This window comes from Vanessa tameamea, chromosome 28, assembly GCF_037043105.1.
Source record: "Vanessa tameamea isolate UH-Manoa-2023 chromosome 28, ilVanTame1 primary haplotype, whole genome shotgun sequence".
NCBI lineage: Eukaryota > Metazoa > Arthropoda > Insecta > Lepidoptera > Nymphalidae > Vanessa > Vanessa tameamea.
Window position 1 is genome coordinate 1,863,764 of NC_087336.1, and position 24,119 is coordinate 1,887,882.

A 24,119-nucleotide genomic window follows, 5' to 3' on the forward strand; every position below is an offset into this window, starting at 1 on the left:
TTAATTTAATACGAATTTAATGGTCAGATTTCTGCTCTCAGCTTCCTTGAAATGCCTCGCTCGAATATTTAGCTGGTTAGCAATGCTTGAAGTAAATGTCCACTGCGAAGGCTTTTCTCGTAAAAAACGCTGTGATGAAATAATTGGATTAAAAGCTAAAGTTTATTGGATAGCCTAGAATTTGAGAAGTTAAATGTATGAGCCATCTCTACTTGTTCATACGTAAAAGTTATTAAGCTTCGAATAAGCGAGACTTGTTGACTATGATAATAATCAGCCTATGGTGCCTTAACAACTCCTATCCAGCAATTTTCAAGAAGAAATAGCGGCAAGAAGACTGCCTGCCTTAAAAATCTGCCAAATCCTATCTTGCAGTACTTTAAAAACACTTTGTGCCGTTTTGTAAATGGGTTTAGGATAAGCCAATAATAAACGTTGATGACATTTATATACCTAATAATTTTATTTATATTGAGGTCTAATTTATATACTGGTAAAAGTAGTTACCTTACAAATCATGAAGCGTGGAATTATGAGCAGAATTTTCCCATTTTGTAAGCATTCCGATCGAATGAATAATAATTTAAAAAAAGGAAATTTGATTTGAGTAAATCTGAGTTACTCCACTCACGATCCAAACTCCACTTGCTGAGTTCTGGTTAACAATCGTTATTGAAGTAAGACATAAAATTCCAAAAATGAACTCCAATATTTATATTTGATACGATGATGTTATCTATGACGACCTCCGTGGTCGAGTAGTATGTACACCGGTTTTCATGGGTACGCCACTCTGAGATCCCGGGTTCGATTCCCGGCCGAGTCGATGTAGAAAATGTTCATTAGTTTTCTATGTTGTCTTTGTTCTGGGCGTTTGTGGTACCGTCGTTACGTCTGATTTTCCACAACACAAGTGCTTTAGCTACTTACATTGGATCAGAGTAATGTAATGTGATGTTGTACAATATTCATTTATTATTTATGAAAGTTATGTTAGGTATATACAATTATATATGTATACAATATATCCTGCTTGGAAGTCAACAACTATTAGCTACTCGGTTTAAAAAAACAACCAAACGTTAGCGTGATTCAGAAACAAGTATTTAATCTATATAATATTAAATGGTTAACAGTGAGATTCGTCTATTAATTGGGTATTATTATTATCGAACCTACAAAGGAAATTCTAATTACTTAAGGTTATATAAGAGTATTTCGATGATAATATATTGGAGATACATAAAAGGGTTTTTGAAAATCTTGACAAGTATTGAGTGAGACGAATTCGCGTTGGCGTAGACTGTGTGTAGGTAGCAGATATTAGAAATGTTTACAAAATAACTCTAAATGTTTTCTTTTAAAGGTGACAGATCCTTAAATACATACTCTAATATGTATTCCTCTGAATAGTTATCGAATCTGGCAGCTATTTACAAGCTATCAAGCAACCGATCAAATATTGGTCAATAGTTAGGCACTAAGATCACGTACACTATACCCTGTACGAGATAGCTTGATCTTTTCGACAGATGTAAATTTTTCTGATCGACATAACTTTGCAATGACGAACATATTTTTTTATTAATTTAATGATTTTAAAAATTGTCAAAATATTTAAAAAATACATATAATACAAAAGTTCCTAAAGATTCAAGCGTTATCCGAAAATTTTAAGACTTTTTCTATTATATATTATTGCTTCAAAGTAAAATTTAAATGGAAACACTGAAAATAATAGACGCTTGTACAAAGTTACATCGGTCGGACGGTAGGGACGCGAATAGCAGGCAGTAACTGCTACAAATATCGATTACAAAAATATTGTTAAGTTATTGTTACGAACGGGAGTCCTTTTGGTTGGGGTCTCTTTAGTTGGTATAATTATTTTTAGAAAAATAAGTTTAAACAAAAATTGAATTCTAATTTGAATTACGCATTCCATCGTTCCATCGACTGTTATATATGTTATATTTTCTGTTTCCCATCACTAGCCCGTCTGTCGAAAAGATCAAGCTGACTTGAACAGGGTATAGTAAAGTAGTATGACGTTAACAAGTGTCAAACGTAACTGTCACGCACACCAAGATAAGAATGTTCGCTCGTTTGTTTTAGTTCTTTTGTAGAGCAACATTTTATCTGTATATACATATATAAATAATCAACGCCTACCTACATATATAATTGAATACAACACTATTCCAACTGCATTTATAAGTATAAAATTTTCGTTATTAATTGTATTATTATTATTACAAACTCTAGTTTGTAAATAAACATAATATCGAGGCGTATTTAATAATAGCTAAGGGATTATAAAATATTATACTATACGAGCATTTGAATTTATTTCATACGTTGTACGACTGCCAATATTGGGAAAGCGTATTTCCATATAAAATTGAATGCAAGCGAATTCAACAAGTGTGCGCGTGGGAATAAAAATTGTGGACTGATTTACATATTCATAAAATTTCTGTCTATTTTTAAATGAAATGTTTACTGCGTCGTTTCAGAACGGAGTATCTTTGGACATTTGTATGTTGTAATGGATTCGACTTTTGAATGTAACAAAATCTATTTTTTCAGACATCGAGGTCCGTTGTATGTTCCTTATATCTTGTTGACTTGATGTCGTTCTGACTGATTTCTGTCATGGCGGCAAATCTCTAAACGAGACCCGAAAATTATGCAGGACGTATTACAGTATAGAAGTGTCCTTGCAAACACTGGCGCACTCTCTATATCCTCTCATAAGCCAATGGGATGCCAGATCGAGACGATCGAAACCAGGACAATTGCCTTTACATGCTTTCTGATGTATAGAAGTGTACAGACTACCAGGTTCCAGAACTTCTGTAACTGAGATTTTTTGACAGAAAAACTATACAATAATCCTTTATCGGCACGATCTGGGATTTGAACTCAGAACCTCGGCATCGGTGGCCTTATATCAACTAGCCAGTAGATGACCGAGGTAGTCACTTTGTATACCAAGATGCACATTCAAAATAAAGTTTTTAAAATTAAACACATTTCATGGAAATTCTCGTCTGCATCTTTCGTATGCTACGCGCGTATCTAGAGGAGGTAGAACTTCAACCGTCCCCGTAACTATAAGTTTGATTTGGCGTATGTTAGAGATATACTCTAAAGATCTTCGCTATTAATATTGGTATAAATACTCTTCAGTTAAATACTTCACATGTAGATTTTCTTATGAGGATTTTCTCTAGAGGACATTAAACAATAAAGCATTTATTTACATATGAAATATTTACATTAAGGCATTTTAAATTCAAATAAAAATTACTAACTAACTAATACAAACATAACCGTGTGAATAGGTGGCAAGAATTGTAGCAGTTTGAATAGACAAAATAGGTTTTTCGTATCGGGAGTCAGTTCCGAGACTCCTGGGTGAAAGCCAGATACTTTCAATGAAAACGAAATTTCCAACCAATGTCTGACCTGTTATAACAAAAGGTGCTGAAACGTGGAAACTAATTGCGGGACTAGCCCACAAATTTAAATACGTTCAACATAATATCAGAAGTGAGGTTATCCGGAGACGAACCAGTGATAAAGCTTTCGTGATTGAAAATCATTCCTTGAGTGAAGATTATTGATCGGTAAATATGCTTTGGCTCATCTTGAAAGATCTAAGATCAGCTGTGGCCTGCGATTGGCAGATAATTGATAATAATAATCATGATTATGATGATTGTATTAATGACACTGTTTAAGATAAAAGCTATTACAAAAGCGTGGTTAAGGATTAACAAATACACCGTCAACATAAACATGCGATACCCGAGGTACATCCATCACGTTCGCTCCAGTAAGGCTTGGTATAAGCTAATCGGCCACTTAAATATAGCATTGATAGCGGAATCCTAAGATATTTTTTCGATACCTTTTGAAATTGCTTTACAATAGAAAAAAAATTATGGAGATCAGTACTGTACTGTTCAAAAATTATTTTTATGTGGAAAAAAAGTACAATATCATCAAAATAGTCCAAAAACTTTCCTTTCTTTTCCTTCGATCATCTGTGAAAACTGAAAAAATTGTAACTTAGCAATAAAAACACAAACGTAAAAAAAAACTTTTATTATCTATACGTATTGAATTTTATTCTTCTGTGTGTGACAACGTGAAAACTACCGATCATCGACTATATTCAATCGACGTAGAATCGTGTGTACGGTCACAGGGTATAATTTATTGAAATTCGTTTATACTTCGATCTATTTTTAAATAGAAAAAAAAATCTAGACAACAAAAAAAAGCGAAAATAATTTCCCTTTCACGTCTTAACTACACGACAGATCCTCATGAAATTTTGCATAAATACATCAGGGGTACACAATAGGACCTTAAAACAGGCAGGCGGAAACTATATTTTTAAATGATTAATAAAATACTAAATCATGCAAAGCTAAGTCAGCTGTTTACAATTGGTATATTACAAAGCGTGATGTGCCGCGGGCGTTATACAAACATACGTTTTGTCAACGTCAGAACGTGATATTCAGGGCACTATCCATCAAGATCGACGTTCTGACGGCAGCTCTGATATAACCTGACCTGGCAATACGAGTGCATAGTCAGCCAGTACACACTGATATAGCATTACTGCCATTTATAAAGTAAAATAATAGATTATAAGGGCATGTGATGGATTTAAAATGTATGGATTTGAAATTAGACAAGTATTACTTTCGAAGCGAGTAGCCGAAGAAAGACCACAGTGGCGTGCAATTGGAGAGACCTATGTCCAGCAGTGGACCAATGTGGGCTGATGATAATGATGATTACTTTCTCCTAGATACTTTCCTTCTTCACAAAGATGTAAGCCAGTATCATCTTTACCATAATCTTAATCATTGGGCTCTTATACTGTATTATAAGTGCTTAGTAACAATTTTTTTGTGACGTTTTTGAATTATTGACTTAAAATTTACTGATAGGACACATGGACAGGATGAATATCGTTATTTGGTTCTTTATTGGCCCCGTCCACACACTCAGCAGCCACACACTATAAGAAGGCACTTCGTATCTCATCGGTAAAATATTGAAAACAGTTTTACGTTCATACGTAATTTAGAGTCGTGTGTCGTTTAAATTGTTTTTAGTAGTCGGTTTTTTCTGACCGATTTTCGGAAAATTTGTACTTGATTGATATTTTGTACATCAAAGAATTTGATCGATTTGCCTTTTGCCTTATCTGAAAAGACGATCGAGGCCGATCAGAAATAGAGTAGATCTTTTAATATTATAATTAGCTACTTGGGCTTCATGTAAACCCACCAGGGCAAGTACCATTCACTCTTAAGATATTCTACCGCCACATAACTATACTTAGTATTATTGTGGTCGGGATTAAAGGGTGAGTGAGCCATTGTTGAGTGATCAAAATTCCCAAGGTGGGTTACGTATTAGCGCCTTGGTCTTGTAAAGAATGGCGAAAATTTCTTACGGCGCCATTGTCTGTTCAATTGCTAACCAGAAATTGAACTTTATTGTACTGGTGTGTCTAAGAGAGGAGTGGGTTTAGCCGTGTAATATCGACTCTAATTCCCATAAACGTAAGGAATAGCTAATTCATACTAATCGAAATGGGGTTACTTCTTATCATCACCTCTTCATTTTATCCCTGCAGTATTCGGGTAGAGTAATGCTCTAGGGCCCGGGTATCTTTCGATGATTATCCCCTGTGACATACCTGTGACCCCTCGACAACACGTATGCCCAGCCCGGAGGGTATGAGCAACTACCTCTCTTGTCAATTGCGTATAATTTTGTTTAATTTGATCACCTTGTTTATACAGCATGTATAATAACAGATTATTTTGTATAATTGGATGCAAAAAAAATAAGGTCATTCGTAATGTATGTACTCTCTGATTATCTCGATCGGTAATAAAATCGAAAGTAAATTAAAAAAAAAAAGTTCAGGAAAAAGATCGTCTCATACTTACCCCGCGCTAAATTTTATTTCTCTAATAATAATATTGAATTTTATATTATTTCAATGAGCCAGGTTATTAAATAAGCTATCTATTCAGCCCTCGAATCAAAGAACCTCGATATATAGTATGTTTTGTTTCCAGGTCATGCCGAACACAGCCGGCAGCGGGTTCCAGTGGGACAAGCTATCACCCGCTGAGTTCCAACAGCTGCAAGAACTAACATCATGTTAGTAAAATAAGCTTTTATTTTAGATGTAGATTTACCCTCTGTACAGCCGCGTCAAGCAAGCAGCGTTCTGGAGATCTCTCTTTCCTACTAAAAATATTAGAAACGATCGGGTCCGTGGCGCTTGGGTTCTTAGACTCCATACAACCTGGATTAAGACGCGTCACACGTAGACCGAGTAGAAACAAAAACAGAGTTCAAGTCACAGTTTCATAATTGTCTGCAGGGTTGGTTTAAGCGTGTCGTGATTTTCAGTTTCTACATTCAAAAAACTATTTATGAATGAATTAGAATTGTTTTTTTTATGATATCGGTATGCGGATGAGCAAATGGGCCACCTGGTGGTAAGTGGTCACCACCGCCCATAGACAATGGTGTTGTAAGAAATATTAACCATTCCTTACATCACCAATGCGCCACCAATTTCGGATACTAAGGTGTTATAACTCTTGTGCTTGTCGTTAAACTGGCTTACTCAACTTTCAAACCGGATAACAGCACCATTGTATATGGCGGTGGTGACCACTTACCATCAGGTGGCACATTTCTCGTCCGCCTACCTATAATATAAATATTTATATAACGGTCTACGATCTTTCTTAAATTAATACTCTGTAAATATAGTCTGCTTTGCAGTCTCGCGTACCTCTTGAGGTTTAGAGTTGATTTCACCATGCTGATCCAATTACGCACGGTGGTTGCATACTTTGTTTATTATTACACACCCTTAAAATCTCTAATAATTAAATCTACATTATATTCCTATTCAAATTAAAACCAGAAAAGTTTTAATTTCAATTTTATAACCAATTTTGACATTCAAAAGATAATTTAAAAAACAAGATTTTATATCAATGTCCATCAAAGTTCAAAATGCCATCAAAATCGTTTAATCATATTGAGTTGAAGATTAATCTCCGTCAAATTATCCCTGGAATTGGATCAATTTTGATTTTATTAAAAAATTTACACCTTCATAAATTTCTCTGAAAGCCTTTGTACTCAACGAAGTTAAAACTTTTGTAATAAAAGACAGATGAAACATTTATAATCTATTCAGACGTGACATTTCGGAAAATATACAACACTATATGTTCCCGCGACTTCGTGCGCGTTTGAATTTAACAAAAAAGTTATTATTGTAGCCTAAGTAGTGACTTAGGCTTTTTTTTATAATAAGGAGTGCCTTATTATATCTATCTGCCAGTGAAAGTCCTGTCAAAATCGGTTCAGCCGTTCCAGAGATTAGTCGGAACAGACAGACAAATTGAAAAACGTTTATTTTGGTATATGTACTGCGTATACATACATATGCATTTAGTAAAAAGCGGTTATTTTAATATTACAAACAGACACTCCAATTTTATTATATGGACAGATATAAACAAGTATTAGTTGTACGCCTTCGCCCGGCTTCGGTCGCGTTTTAGGGGCTGATTGTCGGGAGCTAGGCATAAAATAGTAGCTTATGCTCAACAAACCAATAGACAGATAGACAGAGTTACTTTCGCATTTATAATACACAGCAAAATGTATGTCTAATACAAAAGTTTCGAGTATATTCCGGTATTAAAAAAGGTTTTAAAGTGAATCGGAACAATAAAATTGGGGCGAGAATCGAATGTGTACCCCGAATCTTCTAAGCGAAAAACCATTGAAAGTTTTATGTAGGTGGTGTTTTCGACTCGATCTCGAGAAAACGGGGTGACCATACATTTTGTAACTACTGGGAATTACCGATATTAAATGATACGTAGTAATTTTCTGATCAACTAATTATTTCTGACAAGGTTACTTTCGCATTTAAGTAAAGATCTTGTCATATATATATATATATATTCACAGTAGCATTGATCACTTTGATAAAATCAGTGATAATCATTGTATGTGCACAAGAAGTAAGGATAAGCTTAGAACGCCAAGTTTCCGACTCCGCAAAGTCAATAAATCATTCTTGGGGCAAGATATCCGCTTCTATAATAAAATTCCGCAGACGTTTTTAACTTTGCCGTTTAATAGATTCAAGTCATTTGTAAAAAGTACATTGGTAAAGAAGGCATATTATTGGATACATGATTATATTGATGATAAAAAAGCGTGGAGTTAATGCTTGTTGACTTCCAGGCAGGAGACATGACCTACATATATAATTGTATTTAACTAACATGACTGTATTTTTAGATGTTGAAAAAGAGTCACTACTGAGTGTCTTGCCGGTTCTTTTCGGTAGAATCTACATTCCGAACCGGTGGTAGCTTTACTTAATAGTTTATTAAAAGACGAATCAAAAGTGCTTGTAAAAGCCCACTTGAATAAAGTATATTTTGATTTGATTTGATTTGATGCGAGGACATGTTATCATGGACAAATGTGTACGAAAATAAACTGTCATAATCCGATTGTCAAATAGCATGCGAGGTTCAGGTGCTGGACCAAAGGCGTTACGTTCTTTCCGGTAACGTAAGTCAACTTCCAAACCCTTGGTGAATACTGTGACTGGTCGGTTACTGTGAATTTCTGAATAGAAAATCCAATTTTTTTACTTTATTTTATTTGTTTTTAAAAATGAAACAATTTTTCTGTTTTGTGTCTTCGCACCGATTTCGCTTTTGAGTAGGAAGTATAACATCCGTTTCCAATTACAAGAATGCTATTTTTTAATATTCGTATGATTGATTCGAAGCCCGAATCTGGTGAAAACATTTATGAATCCGTTGAGATATTCTCAGAAATAGATCCCAGCTAAAAATTCGAAACTAGCTGCGCCTAATCTGTACCAAAACTAGCCGGATTGATATCCAATTCGTATCGGATTATCTGAAGAAATAGAGAATAGAACTGTCGTACTTTAGAACCTTCAGTTCTGGAAATTAAAAAATATATAGTAAGTAACATATTTTAGAGATACGAACACTCAAAATGCGTCAAATTATTACTCGGTTTTTTTTTTATGGCATTGGTTGGCGGACGAGCATATGGGCCACCTGATGGTAAGTGGTCACCATCGCCCATAGACAAAGGCGCTGTAGGAAACATTAACCATTGCTTACATCACCAATGCGCCACCAACCTTGGGAACTAAGATGTTATGTCCCGTGTGCCTGTGATTACACTGGCTCACTCACCCTTCTAACAGGAACACAACAATACAGAGTACTGTTATTTGGCGGTAGAATATCTGATGAGTGGCTGGTACCTACCCAGACGGGCTTGCACAAAGCCCCACCAAGTAAAGGTTACATCATTCGGTTAAGTAGTTCAACGTAATTCACTCGCGAATTTCCAACCGGAAAGCTTACATTGTTCTTAGTGTAATCGTATTTGTAGTACGGACGGAGACCATGAAATGAGAATTGATTTTTATGAAGCATACATAACAGACTCAAAATCAAAATATTCTCTATTCAAGTAGGCTCATAAAAGCACTTTGAATCGTCATGACGTCATCGTGTTCAATTAAGCGTATAGCTAACATCGATTCGGAAATTAGATTCTGCCCAGGAGAACCAGCCAGAAACTCCGTAGTTATTTTTTTCAATCATTTTGATTACACAGTATATCAGTAAAGAACAATTATATCTTTATATGCTTAGTAATCAATAAATACTAAGTCCACTGATACGGTTTATATATTATATACTAGTGGGTCTCCTTCCTAGTGGTTTTACTTTGATTTTTGAGTTTCTTGCCGGTTCTACTCGGTAGAATCAGCATTCCGAACCGGTGGTAGCTTCGCTTATAAACTTATAGTTTCTTAAAGTGCTTGTAAAAGCCTACTCGAATAAAGTACATTTTGATTTTGATTAGTTCAGTTAGAATAATTGGAGTTTGTCGAAAACAATTTACTTTAAGTTTGTTTACGTTTTTTTTCTTATACAGCCGTGATGTTCTCTAGCCGGCCAGTTACTTTTTTCCGCTCCCTAAAATTAATTTAGTAAATTGCAATGAAGAATCCTCAATTATTTGCTGCACATCTGATGCTGGAGCTCAAAATGAGACTAACCGAATTTTTATATGCAGCCATCGTCCTACAACCACTGGGACAAACATGGACTAACTATTATATGTATATGTATATAAATATATGTACATATATATTCTAATTGTAAAAATCTCCTCCATAAAATAGTACAAGTACTAGCTTTCATTGTAATTACGGTATACCACCGTTAATATCTATAAATATAGAATAAACCCGTTGGAAGTCAGGGCGAGTCGCCGGTCGATTATAAACGGCTATCTCAGGGGAACTGATTAATAAATTACTTAGCTAATATATTAAATATCCCGTGGGAGTTATTGTCATAGATTTAATTTATGGGAAGGTTCGTTCGATGTGCTTAGTAAATTGTTTTTACCATTAAATATAATTTACCGGTAATTTCGCTCTAAAGGATTATATGTCGCGGTAGTTACTTCTGCATGCATATGACGCCATTTAATGTCGTGACAGTGTTGCCTGTTTTCGTATTAAAAAGTCCCTGAGATTAAAAAATAATTATTATTAAGATCCAAAATGTATTTATTGGATTTTTTTCATAACGATAGTGTTGTTAGTCCGTAAAAAAAACTTAAAAGAGCGTTGTATAAAATTAAATCAGTAAAAATCAGAAGCATAACATGCCTTGGCCCGGTATAAAAAATTGTTTGGGGGCCCTTAGGAAGGGTAAAGATATCTTACAAAAGAAAAAAATGCATAAAATTAAAAGAAATACTTATTATATACTTATTATACTTTGGATACTTTTAAGAAATTGCTTTTATGACTTTTATCATTGGTGAAATAAAAAAAAAATATATTATTAATTTTTGCTTTTGCACACTGTATAATTGATACGGCAGATACAGAGGTAGGTAGCTACGCCCCTAATGAAAATGACGATAGCAATTATTACGAAACAAATGTGTTATTCTAGGTGACACCCACAGCTCATGCAATTACATAAATCATGAAGCTGGACTCGCTGGAGGCTGCTTTCCGAAACATGTTAGAGTTGAAATATTGACGATTCAAAAATGAATAATTGTGAAGATGATCTGTTTGGTTACAAAATTCATACGTTGTCTATTATCAGGGAGATAAACCATTGCATCCATACGCAAGGCCTAGCGCACAAGCTTGTAGTCTCTATTCCTTCCAGACCGAACTGACACGACGTAAAGAGTTCTGGTGGGAGCAATGGGAAGGTATGAACGTATTACCTCTGGGTGGGCGCCTTTCAGGGCTAACTTCTAGACCAACGAGTCAATCAATATCATTGCTAAAACGTTAAAATATTATTTTTCTGAAACCCGATTAACCGAATAAAGCATTGCCTCTAAATGTCTTAAATTATTTATATATTTAGATAAAGTGTCGCATGTTGTGAGGAAGGTCTTGAGCATGGATGTGGATGGATATAGAGGGGACGACCAAAGAAACGATGGATGAATTGTGTGAAAGACGATATGGTTAGAAAGAATGTTACTTGTGAGATGACGTCCGACAGAGAAGTATGGAAGAAGACATGCTATATGCCGATCGCGGCTTTGTCTGCATGAGAGAAGGATAGTGCAGATGGTATCTAGCGTAAGAGTTAACCCTACAATGCATGATTTTTTTTAAATCGTGTCAAAAAAATATATGTGGTTCTATATAATGTTTAGACATGATAAATAATAATAATAACAATTAAAATTCATTGATTTTGTAGTTATTTATTTTTTTCAATTCGTTGCTAAGTGTGTAAAGATTATTTCGTCGGTCGACATATGACGCCAGGCGTCTTTAAACGAAGAGTAGACTTAATTATTTTGATTGTACCAGGTATGGTACAGTACGCAATGTAGGTTTTAGAATATGCTGCGCCGACCCCAAGTAAAATTGGGATAAGGACAGGAGAATGATGAGGTAGAGTGTCGCACTACAAAAAAACTGAAACGAACGAGCCAACTTAATTATCTTTGTGTGCGTGACAGCTACTCTTGACAGTCGCCAAACGTCATAGTACTTTACTAGTGTGCGTGTACTGAGTGGGCAAAAAATGGACACTATTTTTGACGATACGTTCTCAGAAAGAAAAAAGTTCTATCTGGAAATAAATAATTCAAGTTTAATATATCATATGAAATTATCTGTAGTGTAGAATTTATTCAAAGTCAAAGTCAAAGTCAAAAATCTTTATTCAATATAGAAGTGTTTACACTTGCTTATTGATTGTCAAAAATCTACCACCGGTTCGGGATTTTAGCACCTCGGACCTGAGAAGAACCGGCGAAAGAAACTCAGCGGGATATATATATATTTTTTTTTTTAACCATTATTATGTACAATGATAATTATATTTTAGTTATTTGAAGCAGCCTGGAGGCGATCATTTCATTCCCAAGGTGTGCAGTCAACTAAAAAGTCATTAGTGTTGTAATATCCTTTAGCATTAGAGTTTATTATTAAAAAAATGTTGTAATATTAATATAATTTATACATAGCACTCGGAAGGATTGTAGCTTTCAAAGAGTGATTTTTTTTTTATTGGAATTAATTAGTTCCGTATATTACATACAAACAAACAATTTTAGCCTTTTATATAAGCATAGATTTTATTGATTTATAACTAAAACCAATGCAGTGATCTAATTCGTTTGTAAATTACTGATGATGTAGATTTAACTATAAAAATAATTAATATCGCAACGGAAGCGAAACTATTATTAACATTTTGTAACTAGCTGCTAGCCCCTACTTCGCTCGGCTATATTACAAATTACGTCATTCAAGATTTATGTGGAAGCTCTTCTCCATAATTTTCCAGTTTTAGCAAGATTTTTCATTGATACTCCGCTCGTATTGGTCGTAATGTGATATATGGCCTTCCTCGATAAATGGCCTATCTAACACTGATTTTTACATACAAACAAACATATATATTCTGCGTCGTAATATTTTTCAACTTTGGTCTTAACGTTCACAATACAAACCGCTATGTCCCTGCGTTTTAAATCTGTAATATCTTCGAAAATATTCCTTTAAATTACATGCTGTAAAGGGTCATATTGATCTATATTAGACGTATAATATATTTAAGGTACTTAATTGGATAAGGATTAATGCTGTGTTGCTTAAAATCTTTTCGTAAATAAGCCATTATTTCTCGTATAAAGGAAAGAATAAATAAATGGTTATTGTGGGTTATCCCTAAGAGATAGACAAATATCATTGCGGACCCTTTTAAAGATCTTTTTAAGGTGTACAATTCTGTAGTACATTATTTTGATCTATCTCGTAGGGTTCAGCCAGTGTTTGCAATGTAAGCGCAAAAAATGTGTTTATTTACGACATCACTTCAGAACCCTCTAAAATTATCAATGTTTCTCTACTATATTGTGCATGTATTATACATATAAATCTTCCTCTTGAATCAATCTATCTATTATAAAGAAATCGCATCAAAATCCGCTATGTAATTTTAAAGATCTAAGCATACACAGGGACAGACAGCGACTTTGTTTTATACTATATAATGATATTGCATTTACTCAAGAATTTTGTTTATTTTAAAGAGTGCCAATTCTGTGTTGTTATGTACTCTATAGTCAGCATTAGTTGTAAAAGGTTTGACCTGTAATAAATTAAAGACGCTCCCAAGGGGAGTATTGTTTTGAATGACGTGTAACCTAAAATTGCTCTTTGTGTCTTTCATATGATAATATGTTGATTGATTTATATATATATGTATATATATTACTAGGTTAATGTGATCGCATACATTGTGGTATTTAATTGGTGGTAGGCCGTCAGGTACCACCCACTCATCATATATTTTACCACAGTAACATCCTGCAAAATTCTCACTGCTGGGCTAAGGCTCTCCCTTTGAGGAGATGGTTTTTGGAGCATACTCCACCACGCTGCACCAATGCGGTTCGGTGGAGACACATGTGGCAGAATTTTGTTGAAATTAGACAAATGCAGGTTTCCTCACGATGGTTTCCTTCACCGCCGAGCGCGACATGAATATAAACACAAATTAAACAATTCAGAGGTGCTTGCCTGGATTTGAACCCGCAGTCAGCAATCATCGGTTAAGAAAAAAATGTATTTAAAGTCAGTGTGGGCCACGTTTTCCATGAAGACGACTAGCTCGGAGTCCAGCGAAGATCAGCTGATGTTCAGTAATAAAATAAAAATTTAAAACGCCAAAATGTATTAAAGTAAAACGTAAAAATGTATTAAAGTAAAACGTAAAAAAGGCCCGTGCATGCTGTAAACTTAAATAAATAAAAAAAATCGTCGTTTATGATGCACGCGCTCTAACCACTGGCCCATCTCGGCTCATATATTCTACCGCAAAGTCGTAATACTTAGTAAAATATTCTGTTCCGGGTTGAAGGGTAAATGAGACCATTTAAATACAAGGGATATAACGTCTCAGTTCCCAAGGTTGGTTGGGTATTGGTTATGTCAGAAAAGGTTAACATTTCATACGAGGTCAATGTCTATGCGCCCTCCTACCGATGCCTTAAAATACACCTCACTATTATGATTAAGCTGTGATTAATAAATTAAAATCAATAAATAATTTAAATTGTTAGAAAAAGAATGAAACGCATTTGCGTAAGTTAAAAGGTTCACAATTATGTACCGGACTTAAAGCCGTACTTCTAGTATGATTTCTTTTTATTGTCACACACTGGGTGCACGCACAGGGGGCTACTATCTTATAATAGCAATGATACGTTCCTGATTCTATTACAACATTAGCAGTCTGTAAATTTCCCACTGCTGAGCTAAGGCCTCCTCTCCCTTTGAGGAGAAGGTTTGGAGCATATTCCACCACGCTGCTCGAATGAGGTAGAATACACATGTGGCAGAATTTCTTTGAAATCAGACACATGCAGGTTTCCTAACGATGTTTTCCTTCTTCGCCGAGCACGAGATGAATTATAAACACAAATTAAGCACATGAAAATTCAGTGGTGCTTGCCTGGGCTTGAAACCGAAATCGTCGGTTAAGATGCACGCGTTCTAACCACTGGGCCATCTATTCTATTACTATCATCAGATTCTAATACGATCCAACTGATTTATTGTAACTGATGGCCAATTCTACTAATTTTTATCAGTAATGATACGATCCCGATTCTATCCCGATCCAATTTCGACGGAACTGCAACTGGATCGTTGTGTTCGTAGAACAGGAACGCCAACGATTCGATTGCGATAAATTGTCTATTTGTTAGTAGGATTGGCGCCCAGAACTAAACAAAAAAACACAATTTAAGTTTTTCTGTTTTGTTCTGTTGCAAAAGGAGCCAACTTATTATCGCTGAGTTGAACCACAGCACTGGTTTCCAGCTTCTCCCCTTGGTAATGCAAATCAAAAAACAAATGAGATAAAAAATACAATTTAAAAGTAAAATTATCCATAACGTTAACAAAAAAATTCGGTAGAAGAATATTAAAATTAAGCTAGGCTTGTTGTAAGTCCAGTGCGGTCCACTAACACAACGAGTTACCGAATTCCATGGATGTCATGTACATTTTAGGCGAATGCGGATTAATTGCCGTTGACATTTCTCGAAGTCTTGAGAATCTTCTCTTTTCAATCACAGGATGAGTTTGATATTATAGAAACAGCCTGTCTTTTAGAAATACAGTTTATTTTTAGAAAAGAAACGCCTGGATTTAGGCTCGGGTTCCATCACAGGACTCAATGTAAATCTGTTTATTTGAAAAGAGCAACTATGCGAGTTCCTTGCCGTTTCTTCTCGCTGGAGGCTGCTTTCCGAAACGGTGGTAGTATTTTAATATCGACGATTCAAAAACGCTTCATTGTGAACTTTACTTGAATAAAATTGATTTGATTTGATTTGTTAATGTCCGACTGTTGGATACAAATTAAGTATGAACGAAAGCATGAATTTAGCGGTGATACCCCGAGTTTAAATTCAGAATCATTGGTTAAGATTGACGCCATACCGGCTCTGTTTGATAATAAATCAATATTATTGGTCGAGATCTCGAATACTATATGATATACACTGTGGTCTGCCTCGCTGGCTATATATATGGTATGGAATTATTTCCGAAAATGTCCAGATTTGTCATCCCTTTGTATTACGAGCGTGAGAGATTTGAGAGTGTACCTGTGTTTACCAGGTTTACACTCACAGTAAATCTACAGGTATATATCTAATTGATTTGATATTTTCCTGTTCTCAATTATACTTTATCTTTGTCATTTAGAAAGTTTAACTCTTTTTGCAGATTCGAACAGAAAACTTCAAGATGTGCTCAAAGAATTATCCGAAGTCAAAAAGCAGAATCCGGACGGGGTGAGTTCTAATATTTTATCTTTTAATTTATATTTATTTATCATACATTATATAAAAATTTATAGAAATAAATATGTCATAGAGAACTTAGTATAAGGCAAGTTTATTTCTTGAAGATATTTCGCCAAGTACACTCCAAGAAGGAAATAAGAATGTGGAGACGTAAGTGAGTTCCGACTAAACTATAATTCTTGAAATGTTGAAAGTGGTAAGGTAACTGGTGATACGCTAATTTGATACGTATGCACGTTAAATGTTATCATTAAAACAGTTAATATCGCGTGTCGCCGTCACGAATGTGTTTTCCGACAAGTATAGAGTTAGTTCTAGCTACCGTCAGGGCGTCACGGTAGCATGCGAAAGCGATCTCGTGGCGTCCACTGATGAGACGGAGAGGGTACCGCTGGTTTTTTAGTGGGTACTCCGGTGTGTCGCCAACATCTTGGGCACCGGCGAGTCCCACATACCCCCCCCACTTCCACGTGGGAGAAACGCGTAACGCGTTTCCCCCAGCGAAAAAAAAGAAGGGATGCCATAAAAAAGGATAATTAAAATAACATCCTGTAAATCTACCCCCCCCCCCCCGTTCTTTTTGAGGAGACTGTTTAAGAGCTTTTTAACTCCTGTTCCAATGCGGATAAGGTTAGTGGTACCAACTACATTATCGATTATTCTATCAGTAAACAGTTCACGTGCTCCAGTTTGAATGGCGACTGAGCCTGAATTAGATATATTAGAGACGGAATATATTAAACCTCATGGTTAATGGAAATTTAACGTCGTAAGAAGGGTTTTATATTGGTTCAAACATCAGCGTCTATAAGCAAAGGCAACCGCGTATCATAGAAGCTTCGTTAGTCTCTCTACTTTAATTTCGGTTCTAAAAGAATAAATGATTGGTAGTACTTTTCCATTTGGGGGTTAAATTGAATGGACAATCTTTTAGGTCCACTACATTAGTTTAGGGATCGTGTGCAATACAATATGCACGATTCTCTTTACAATTAAGCTCAGTAAGTCGAGCGCCATCTTAATCGAAGGGCTTAAATCCGAGTAACGACTGGGTTTTCCCAGCGGTTAATTAGTTTTTGCAGTTTATCGTTGTCTGCAGTGGTAGAAATCTTATCTTCAGGATATCCTGTAATTAGTGATGAAGCTCTATGACTTCTCCAGTGGTTGTGGGACTAAAATATATCGTTTTGATTTTATTTATTAGTATAGCCAAATCTCAAAGCAAGACGAAAAAAAACATTTTATTATTCGAACCAGAAAACAAAGGCATACAAAATATGTCAAAGATAACTTATTAATATTCCAAGTTGAGTATGGAAACCAACTGATTTTCAATGGTACCGTTATATCATTAAATGGAAACCAGATTCATTGTTCCATATCACCAACACAACCGTAGTTTGTAGAACTTCTATTAACCTTCAATTTAGAACTTATTGTAATGGGTTTAAATTATGGAACTCCAAATTTTGACAAGTTCGCAAACTATGAAAAGGAAGTTATTTTAGTCTGTGAATTTGTGTATGTACCCGTATATAATTTTCTAATTGATATAGGTGCTACCTTTTAAACTACAGATTAAACAGAAGATATTTGCAGCTCAGAGGTTGGAAGTTGATAGAGATTTGTCTATTATTGTAGTCCCATACTTAAAGCAATTATTTTACCGGAAAGAGTTTACTACAACGATTGCCAGACCTGTGACTTTTTCCTGCCAAACGTATGTTCTGCTCATGATTTTATCTAATTATTTAGGATCTATATAACGTTGTTTTTGTGTAATAATCGTGTCATTTTAGAGCGTCTGCAACTGTAAGTCTGAGCATCCATATTGGAGTCAAAAAAACATGTTTGGTTTTCTCGTTAGAATATTTATTTCGAACCGGTGGTAGCTTTGCTTATACTTGAATAAAGTTTATTGTGATTTTGTTGGATTATAAGAAAGAACAGAGAGTTTTTCTGTACTGGCACTTGGCACACACATTTCTTTAGTGCAATATGTCCTGTGCAATTGGCTGATGGTTATGATTGGCCACTAAAGATGAAATTTGATTGGCTGTATAATAGAACTCCATATATTTGTGATTTTTTTGTCCACAAATCTCACACTCACATGACGATACCGACTCAAACCCAATTATTCCAACGCATACAACCAATAAAACCACCCTTATATTATTAATACGAATGTACGTTTATTTGTCACGCTTTAACCTCTTAACCACAAACTAATCAACCTTCAATTTTAGAGAATTTTATATTTTACAGAAGTGCAAAGGATACATAATACCGCAAACCCTTCAACCAAGGGCGAAAAGTCCCTATTGTTTATAACACACTTACTTCCTACTCGAATGGAGTACATTTTAAAATAGTTTTTGATATAACAGAGAAAACTCGAACCGAAACTAATTCCGATTTGATTTCATAACTGAAATGAGAAAAGTTTCTCATAGAACTCCGCAATGTTCAGGTTTGCGATATTTATTTACTGTATTATTTGTTTACTAGCGATGGCGATGGCATGGCCCCCGGCTTCGCACGGATGCCACGCTGATCACAGTTTTTCAGTCTTTAGACAATACGAACCCTAATGTCCGTGCCTTTTAAATCTGTAATATCTTCGAAAATATTCCTTTAAATTACATGCTGTAAATATTTCCTATATGTATGGCCCATATTATTTATTTATTTAAATGCTTTATTGACCACCATAAAGTTAATGGGACAAAAGGCGGACTTAATGCCTGAAGGCATTCTCTGCCAGTCAACCTTTAGGTCAAACAGAAAAACCATGAAAACCATATTGATATATATTAAAGGATTGATGCTTTTGTATTGCTTAAAATCGTTTCGAAAGTAAGCCATTATTTATCGGAAAAAGTAAAGGATAAAAAATGGTTATTGTGGGTTATCAATGCGTTTGCAATGAAACCACAAAAAAAGTATTTATTTACGACATTACTTTAGTAATGTCGTAAAAATCAATCTATCTATTTAACAAACCGCATTAAAATCCGTTGTGTAATTTTAAAGATCTAAGCTTTGTTTTATACTATGTAATGATTAGAATAGTAAGTGATATTAGAATTATTTATTTTTTTGTTATTTACAAAGATGTTAAGTATAGTAGTAAGTATAGTATAGTATATACGCTGCCTGCTGTATATAACGCCCTGCTTAAATGTTTGTTCGTGGGTACATATGTTGCAGGATTTCGTCTGACACAAGCAGGATTCCTTACGATGTTTTTAAATGATGTTTATACACAAATTAAGCATATTTTTTATTTACAAAATAAAAGGAAAATTCACAATATTCATATAGAACGCACGTGTGATTGCTTAGTGTGAGGGCTTTGTGCAAGCCAGTCTGGGTAGGTAACACCAACTATTATATTCTACCGACAAGCAACAATACTTAGTATTATTGTGTTTCGGTTTTGATGGTGAGGGAGCCAGTGTAACTACAGGCACAAGGGACATAGCAGATTAGCTCCTAAGGTTGTTGGCGATTGGTCTAACGTCTATGTACTGTGACCACTTAACATCAGTTGGTCCATCCCCGTACTTATAACACTCGCTCACAAATAAAATTCATTTTTTTTTTATATAAAATAACGTAAGGGGTGAATTTGTTGTCGAGCGACTCGACACTTACTTGCCGGTTTAATAACTTCATCATGTAGTTTCCATATCACGACATAAAAATTCACACTGTGCCGTCAAAGTTTGCCAATTTATTTTTCATACATTGTTATAAAATGCTGATCCGTAAACGAGATACAGTATCAAACAGCACAAACTACAGTCAAGTATCTAACAAGCACTTCTGAATCGTTAAGATACAACATTAGATTAAATTTGAAGTTAATCACCGGTTATAGCATCATTTAATTTTCCACCGATTAAATCACGTAAAGGTCAATCAGATACAATATAATTATTATTTATCCTTTGAAAATAAATTATCATTAAACAAAACACATAATATAAACTAAGATTTTATAAACAAAACTTGATGTTTTGATACACAAAATCGCTGAAATTTACATCATGAGACGTCGATCTTTAGTCCAGGCTCGGTAACGCTTCCTATTTCAGTGTCTACTTGATATGCTATCGATGGGCTTTGCAGAATACGGAATGATGAGTTCCATACCCTGCAGCACCATATCAGCGAAAGTCTGGATCGTTCGGTGAGAAGCAGATCAAAGGCAAAGAAGGACCACAGCCCAGCCCAACTCGCTGACCTGTAGTGCCTCAGCGGCAGCTAACAAAGCGAGGCCGTGTGAAGCGCGTAACGAGCACTCAAAATATCTAATTATATTACAATGACCTGATGCTGCAACATTAAAGTCAATCTTTAAAGTCGTACAAATGACGTTCTGAAATCGATGACACTTATTTATATAAAACCGGATACAATAGCAAAATATGTGTATATTAAATATATAACAATAAAGATGTATGTACAAAAAAAATATTCTAACAAATATAAATAAAACTTACGATTGAACACTAATATTCATTAAATATTAACTCATTCTAAACGCTGTTGAGACGCAGTTCAATAGCAAAATGTTTATTCCTAACACGATTCCTTGACAGATCTAAGGCTATCTCGAAACGATTATGCTAAATATATGAAACCGCGTCTCTTATTCATGGATTCTGTTTTTTTATGTTTTGGCTTCTAAGGCGGTATAAGCCATTGATTCTTTGGAGTACTCGAACAATTATCAATATTTTGTCCAACCAAAGAACCAAAGAATGTTGTGGACTTTGAATCCAAGATTAAAAGTACATATATAAATAAATTCATATAAGGTAATTTATGTTTTAATAAAAATGTTAATGTGATTAAAGTAAATGAATAGTCTGTTCATATCCCACTGCTGGGAAAAGCATTCCTCTGACTTTTGGAATGTTTGGAGCTAACTCTACTCTGCTCCAAAACGGGTTGGTGGCAGATTATCATTCCACGTGTCTAAAAGATATATTTCTTCACCGCCAATCACGATTATAAATACAAAGCACATGAATTCACCGGACTAGTACTTGGAATGAACAGGAAGGAACCGGTTTGAACTCAGAATCATCAGTTACGATTTAGGTCTCGTAACCCTTTACAGATCTTGAGCTATTACGCCTATTCTATTCTAATTGTTATATATTTATGTTTACTGTAAATAATATATATAATGTTATTGTATATAAGGATGACGTAGATATTTTTATTGTGTCACATTTACATACTAACTATCCGTCCCGGTTTCACACGGGTAGATTAATGGTTAATATTTTTTTTATAATATCGATAGACGGACGAGCAAATGGGCCACCTGATGGTAAGTGGTCACCACCGCCCATAGACAATGGCGCTGTAAGAAATATTAACCATTCTTCCCGAACGCAACAATACTGAGTACGGTTGTTTGGTGGTAGAATATCTGACGTGTGACTGGTACCTACCCAGACGGGCTTGCAGAAAACCCTACCACCAAGTGATTTATAACATAAGTACATATTCTAAAAGTAAATACTAAAAGCGAGTGACATGGAAAAACTCCAAAGTCTTTAACAAAACAGTTGAACATTTATAAACTGTTCCAATAAAGAAAAGAACAACAGTTAATTCCTGCAAAATGTCACCGAGTATCATTCGTAAATGTTGACTCCAGAGATCGGATTCGCGATCAAACAGACCTCGGATCGAGTTTCATTTGTTTGGAATCCCTTGCGGTGTTATTTGGCTTTTCGCTATCGAGATGGGAGTCTTGATTTACTGAATTGTTCCTCAGCGATTAGATCCTTAGCATTTCTTTCCGTGTTGCCAGATGAAAAATATAAGAAAGGTGATCGAATTTACCAAGTTATAAATATAAATTGGTTTAAATTTTCTTCGAAGAAAAAGTAAAACAAATGGTGTCATTGGATACCAGGATTGTAATGACGCTATGAATAATACCCTTAATGAAGTAAATGAACAGAATTTGAACGTATAGTAAGGTTAATTAAGTGTGCCTGCGTGTTTTTATTACCAAAATTAAAAAACAAAATAAAAAAGCTAATTATAGATTAGATACACCAGAGGCACAGACGACATGTCTATGGAGATACCAAGCTAAATACAATAAAAAAAATATAAGTACCGACAGAAAAAAATATAACAGCAACATTAATTACATCAGGTATTATCAGTTTACTTGTTGGTAGGGTTTTGTGCCAGCCCATCTGGGTACCATGTCCTCGTTATATAAACTTCCTCGAGCAGCAATACTTTGTATTATTGTGTTCACAGGCACAAGGGCCAAAAAAGCTCAGTCCCCAAGGTATGTAGTGCATTGGCGATGTAGAAAATTGTAGCAGTGGTGACCACTTACCATCAAGTGGCTCATTGACCCGCCTGCTCTGTAGTAATAATGTCTTGACGATCGGAGTCTTACACATATTTTGACCGAAATAAAAAGGTACGATTAGGACCTTCGTTCCAAATAGACAGTAGAATATATCACTTTTATTACCTAAAATAAATCATTTTTCAATCAATAAAACCAGTTACATCAACCATTTATTTCATCATTCGAATTATGATGAACGGATTAAGATGGGGTTCCGATTGAATTGTTTAAGCTCAACAATACATTTGATTGTAACAAATAATACCCATTTCGCTTTCCCGAGGCCATTGATAATGGGATTTTCATTAATTTATACCATAAACAATGTCTTGAATATTCAGGACGAGGATTAAAACTATATAATCGTTAAAGATCTACGAGTGCGGTAGTTAAATTTGTTTTGTTTTAGGGGAATCAGTTTTATTATTACCCTATGAGGGGAAATGAATAAAGTACCGCTGGTTATAAGTGGATAGTCAGGCATTAATCCAGAACTCCCATACTCCCAACAACCAACCTCGCACAAGCACTCTGTGGAACCAGCTTTCGCTGGCGGTGACATTCCCTATAATAGCAGCGAAAAGCTGTCCGATGCCGGTTTTCTCCTACTTGGGTGAAGTTCGGCCAAGGTGTACGTGTTGGAGGAACGCCCTTTGCGTTGCTTAAAGTGCATGAACCTTGGTCGCACTAAGGCGCTCTGCCCATCTAAAGCAGAACGAGGGGGACTTTGCTTCCGGTGTGTCAGTCCCAAGTCAGCTACCTGCATCGGAAAGTTGCGTAGCGCAGTGTGCACAGACGCTGGCAGGCTGTTCGAGCACTTGATGGAGTCAAGGGAGTGTAGCCCGCCCATCACAAAAGTAAAGGTAGTCGACGGCACCATATTACTAATAACATCGAATCGCTTCCTTCAGACGAATGCCATCCACTGCGCCGGGGTTAAGGACCTGCTACTGCAGACCTGTCTGTGGCCTGCGAGCCTCACTTCATCCCTTCCCTATCTCACTGGGTGGGGAATTTGGATGACACCGTGGCGATCCCAATTCGTAACGGCACGGATCCCCTCCGGAGCTCCTCTCACTCATTGAAAGGGGTTCGAGCTAAGCAGTGGCGGGGTGGAGATCGTACGTATTATGGTAACGTATGTATTTCTCGCCCAACCGCAGCCTGGCGGATTTCGAGATCTTCC

General features: G+C 35.5%; 2 protein-coding genes across 2 annotated transcripts in view; both read left to right on the top strand.

The window, feature by feature from the left end:
* The window catches only part of LOC113396755 (chorion class A protein Ld2/Ld41-like), a 207,844-nt gene that overhangs the window by 158,703 nt on the left and 25,022 nt on the right, over positions 1 to 24,119 (top strand). The window lies entirely within an intron of this gene.
* The window catches only part of Dgk (Diacyl glycerol kinase), a 145,613-nt gene that overhangs the window by 69,754 nt on the left and 51,740 nt on the right, over positions 1 to 24,119 (top strand). The window contains exons 2-3 of the mRNA XM_026634845.2: positions 6,120 to 6,204; positions 16,451 to 16,518. Of these exons, the coding sequence (XP_026490630.1) occupies positions 6,123 to 6,204; positions 16,451 to 16,518 (150 nt within the window). The 5' untranslated portion in view covers positions 6,120 to 6,122. The remainder of the gene's footprint in view (positions 1 to 6,119; positions 6,205 to 16,450; positions 16,519 to 24,119) is intronic.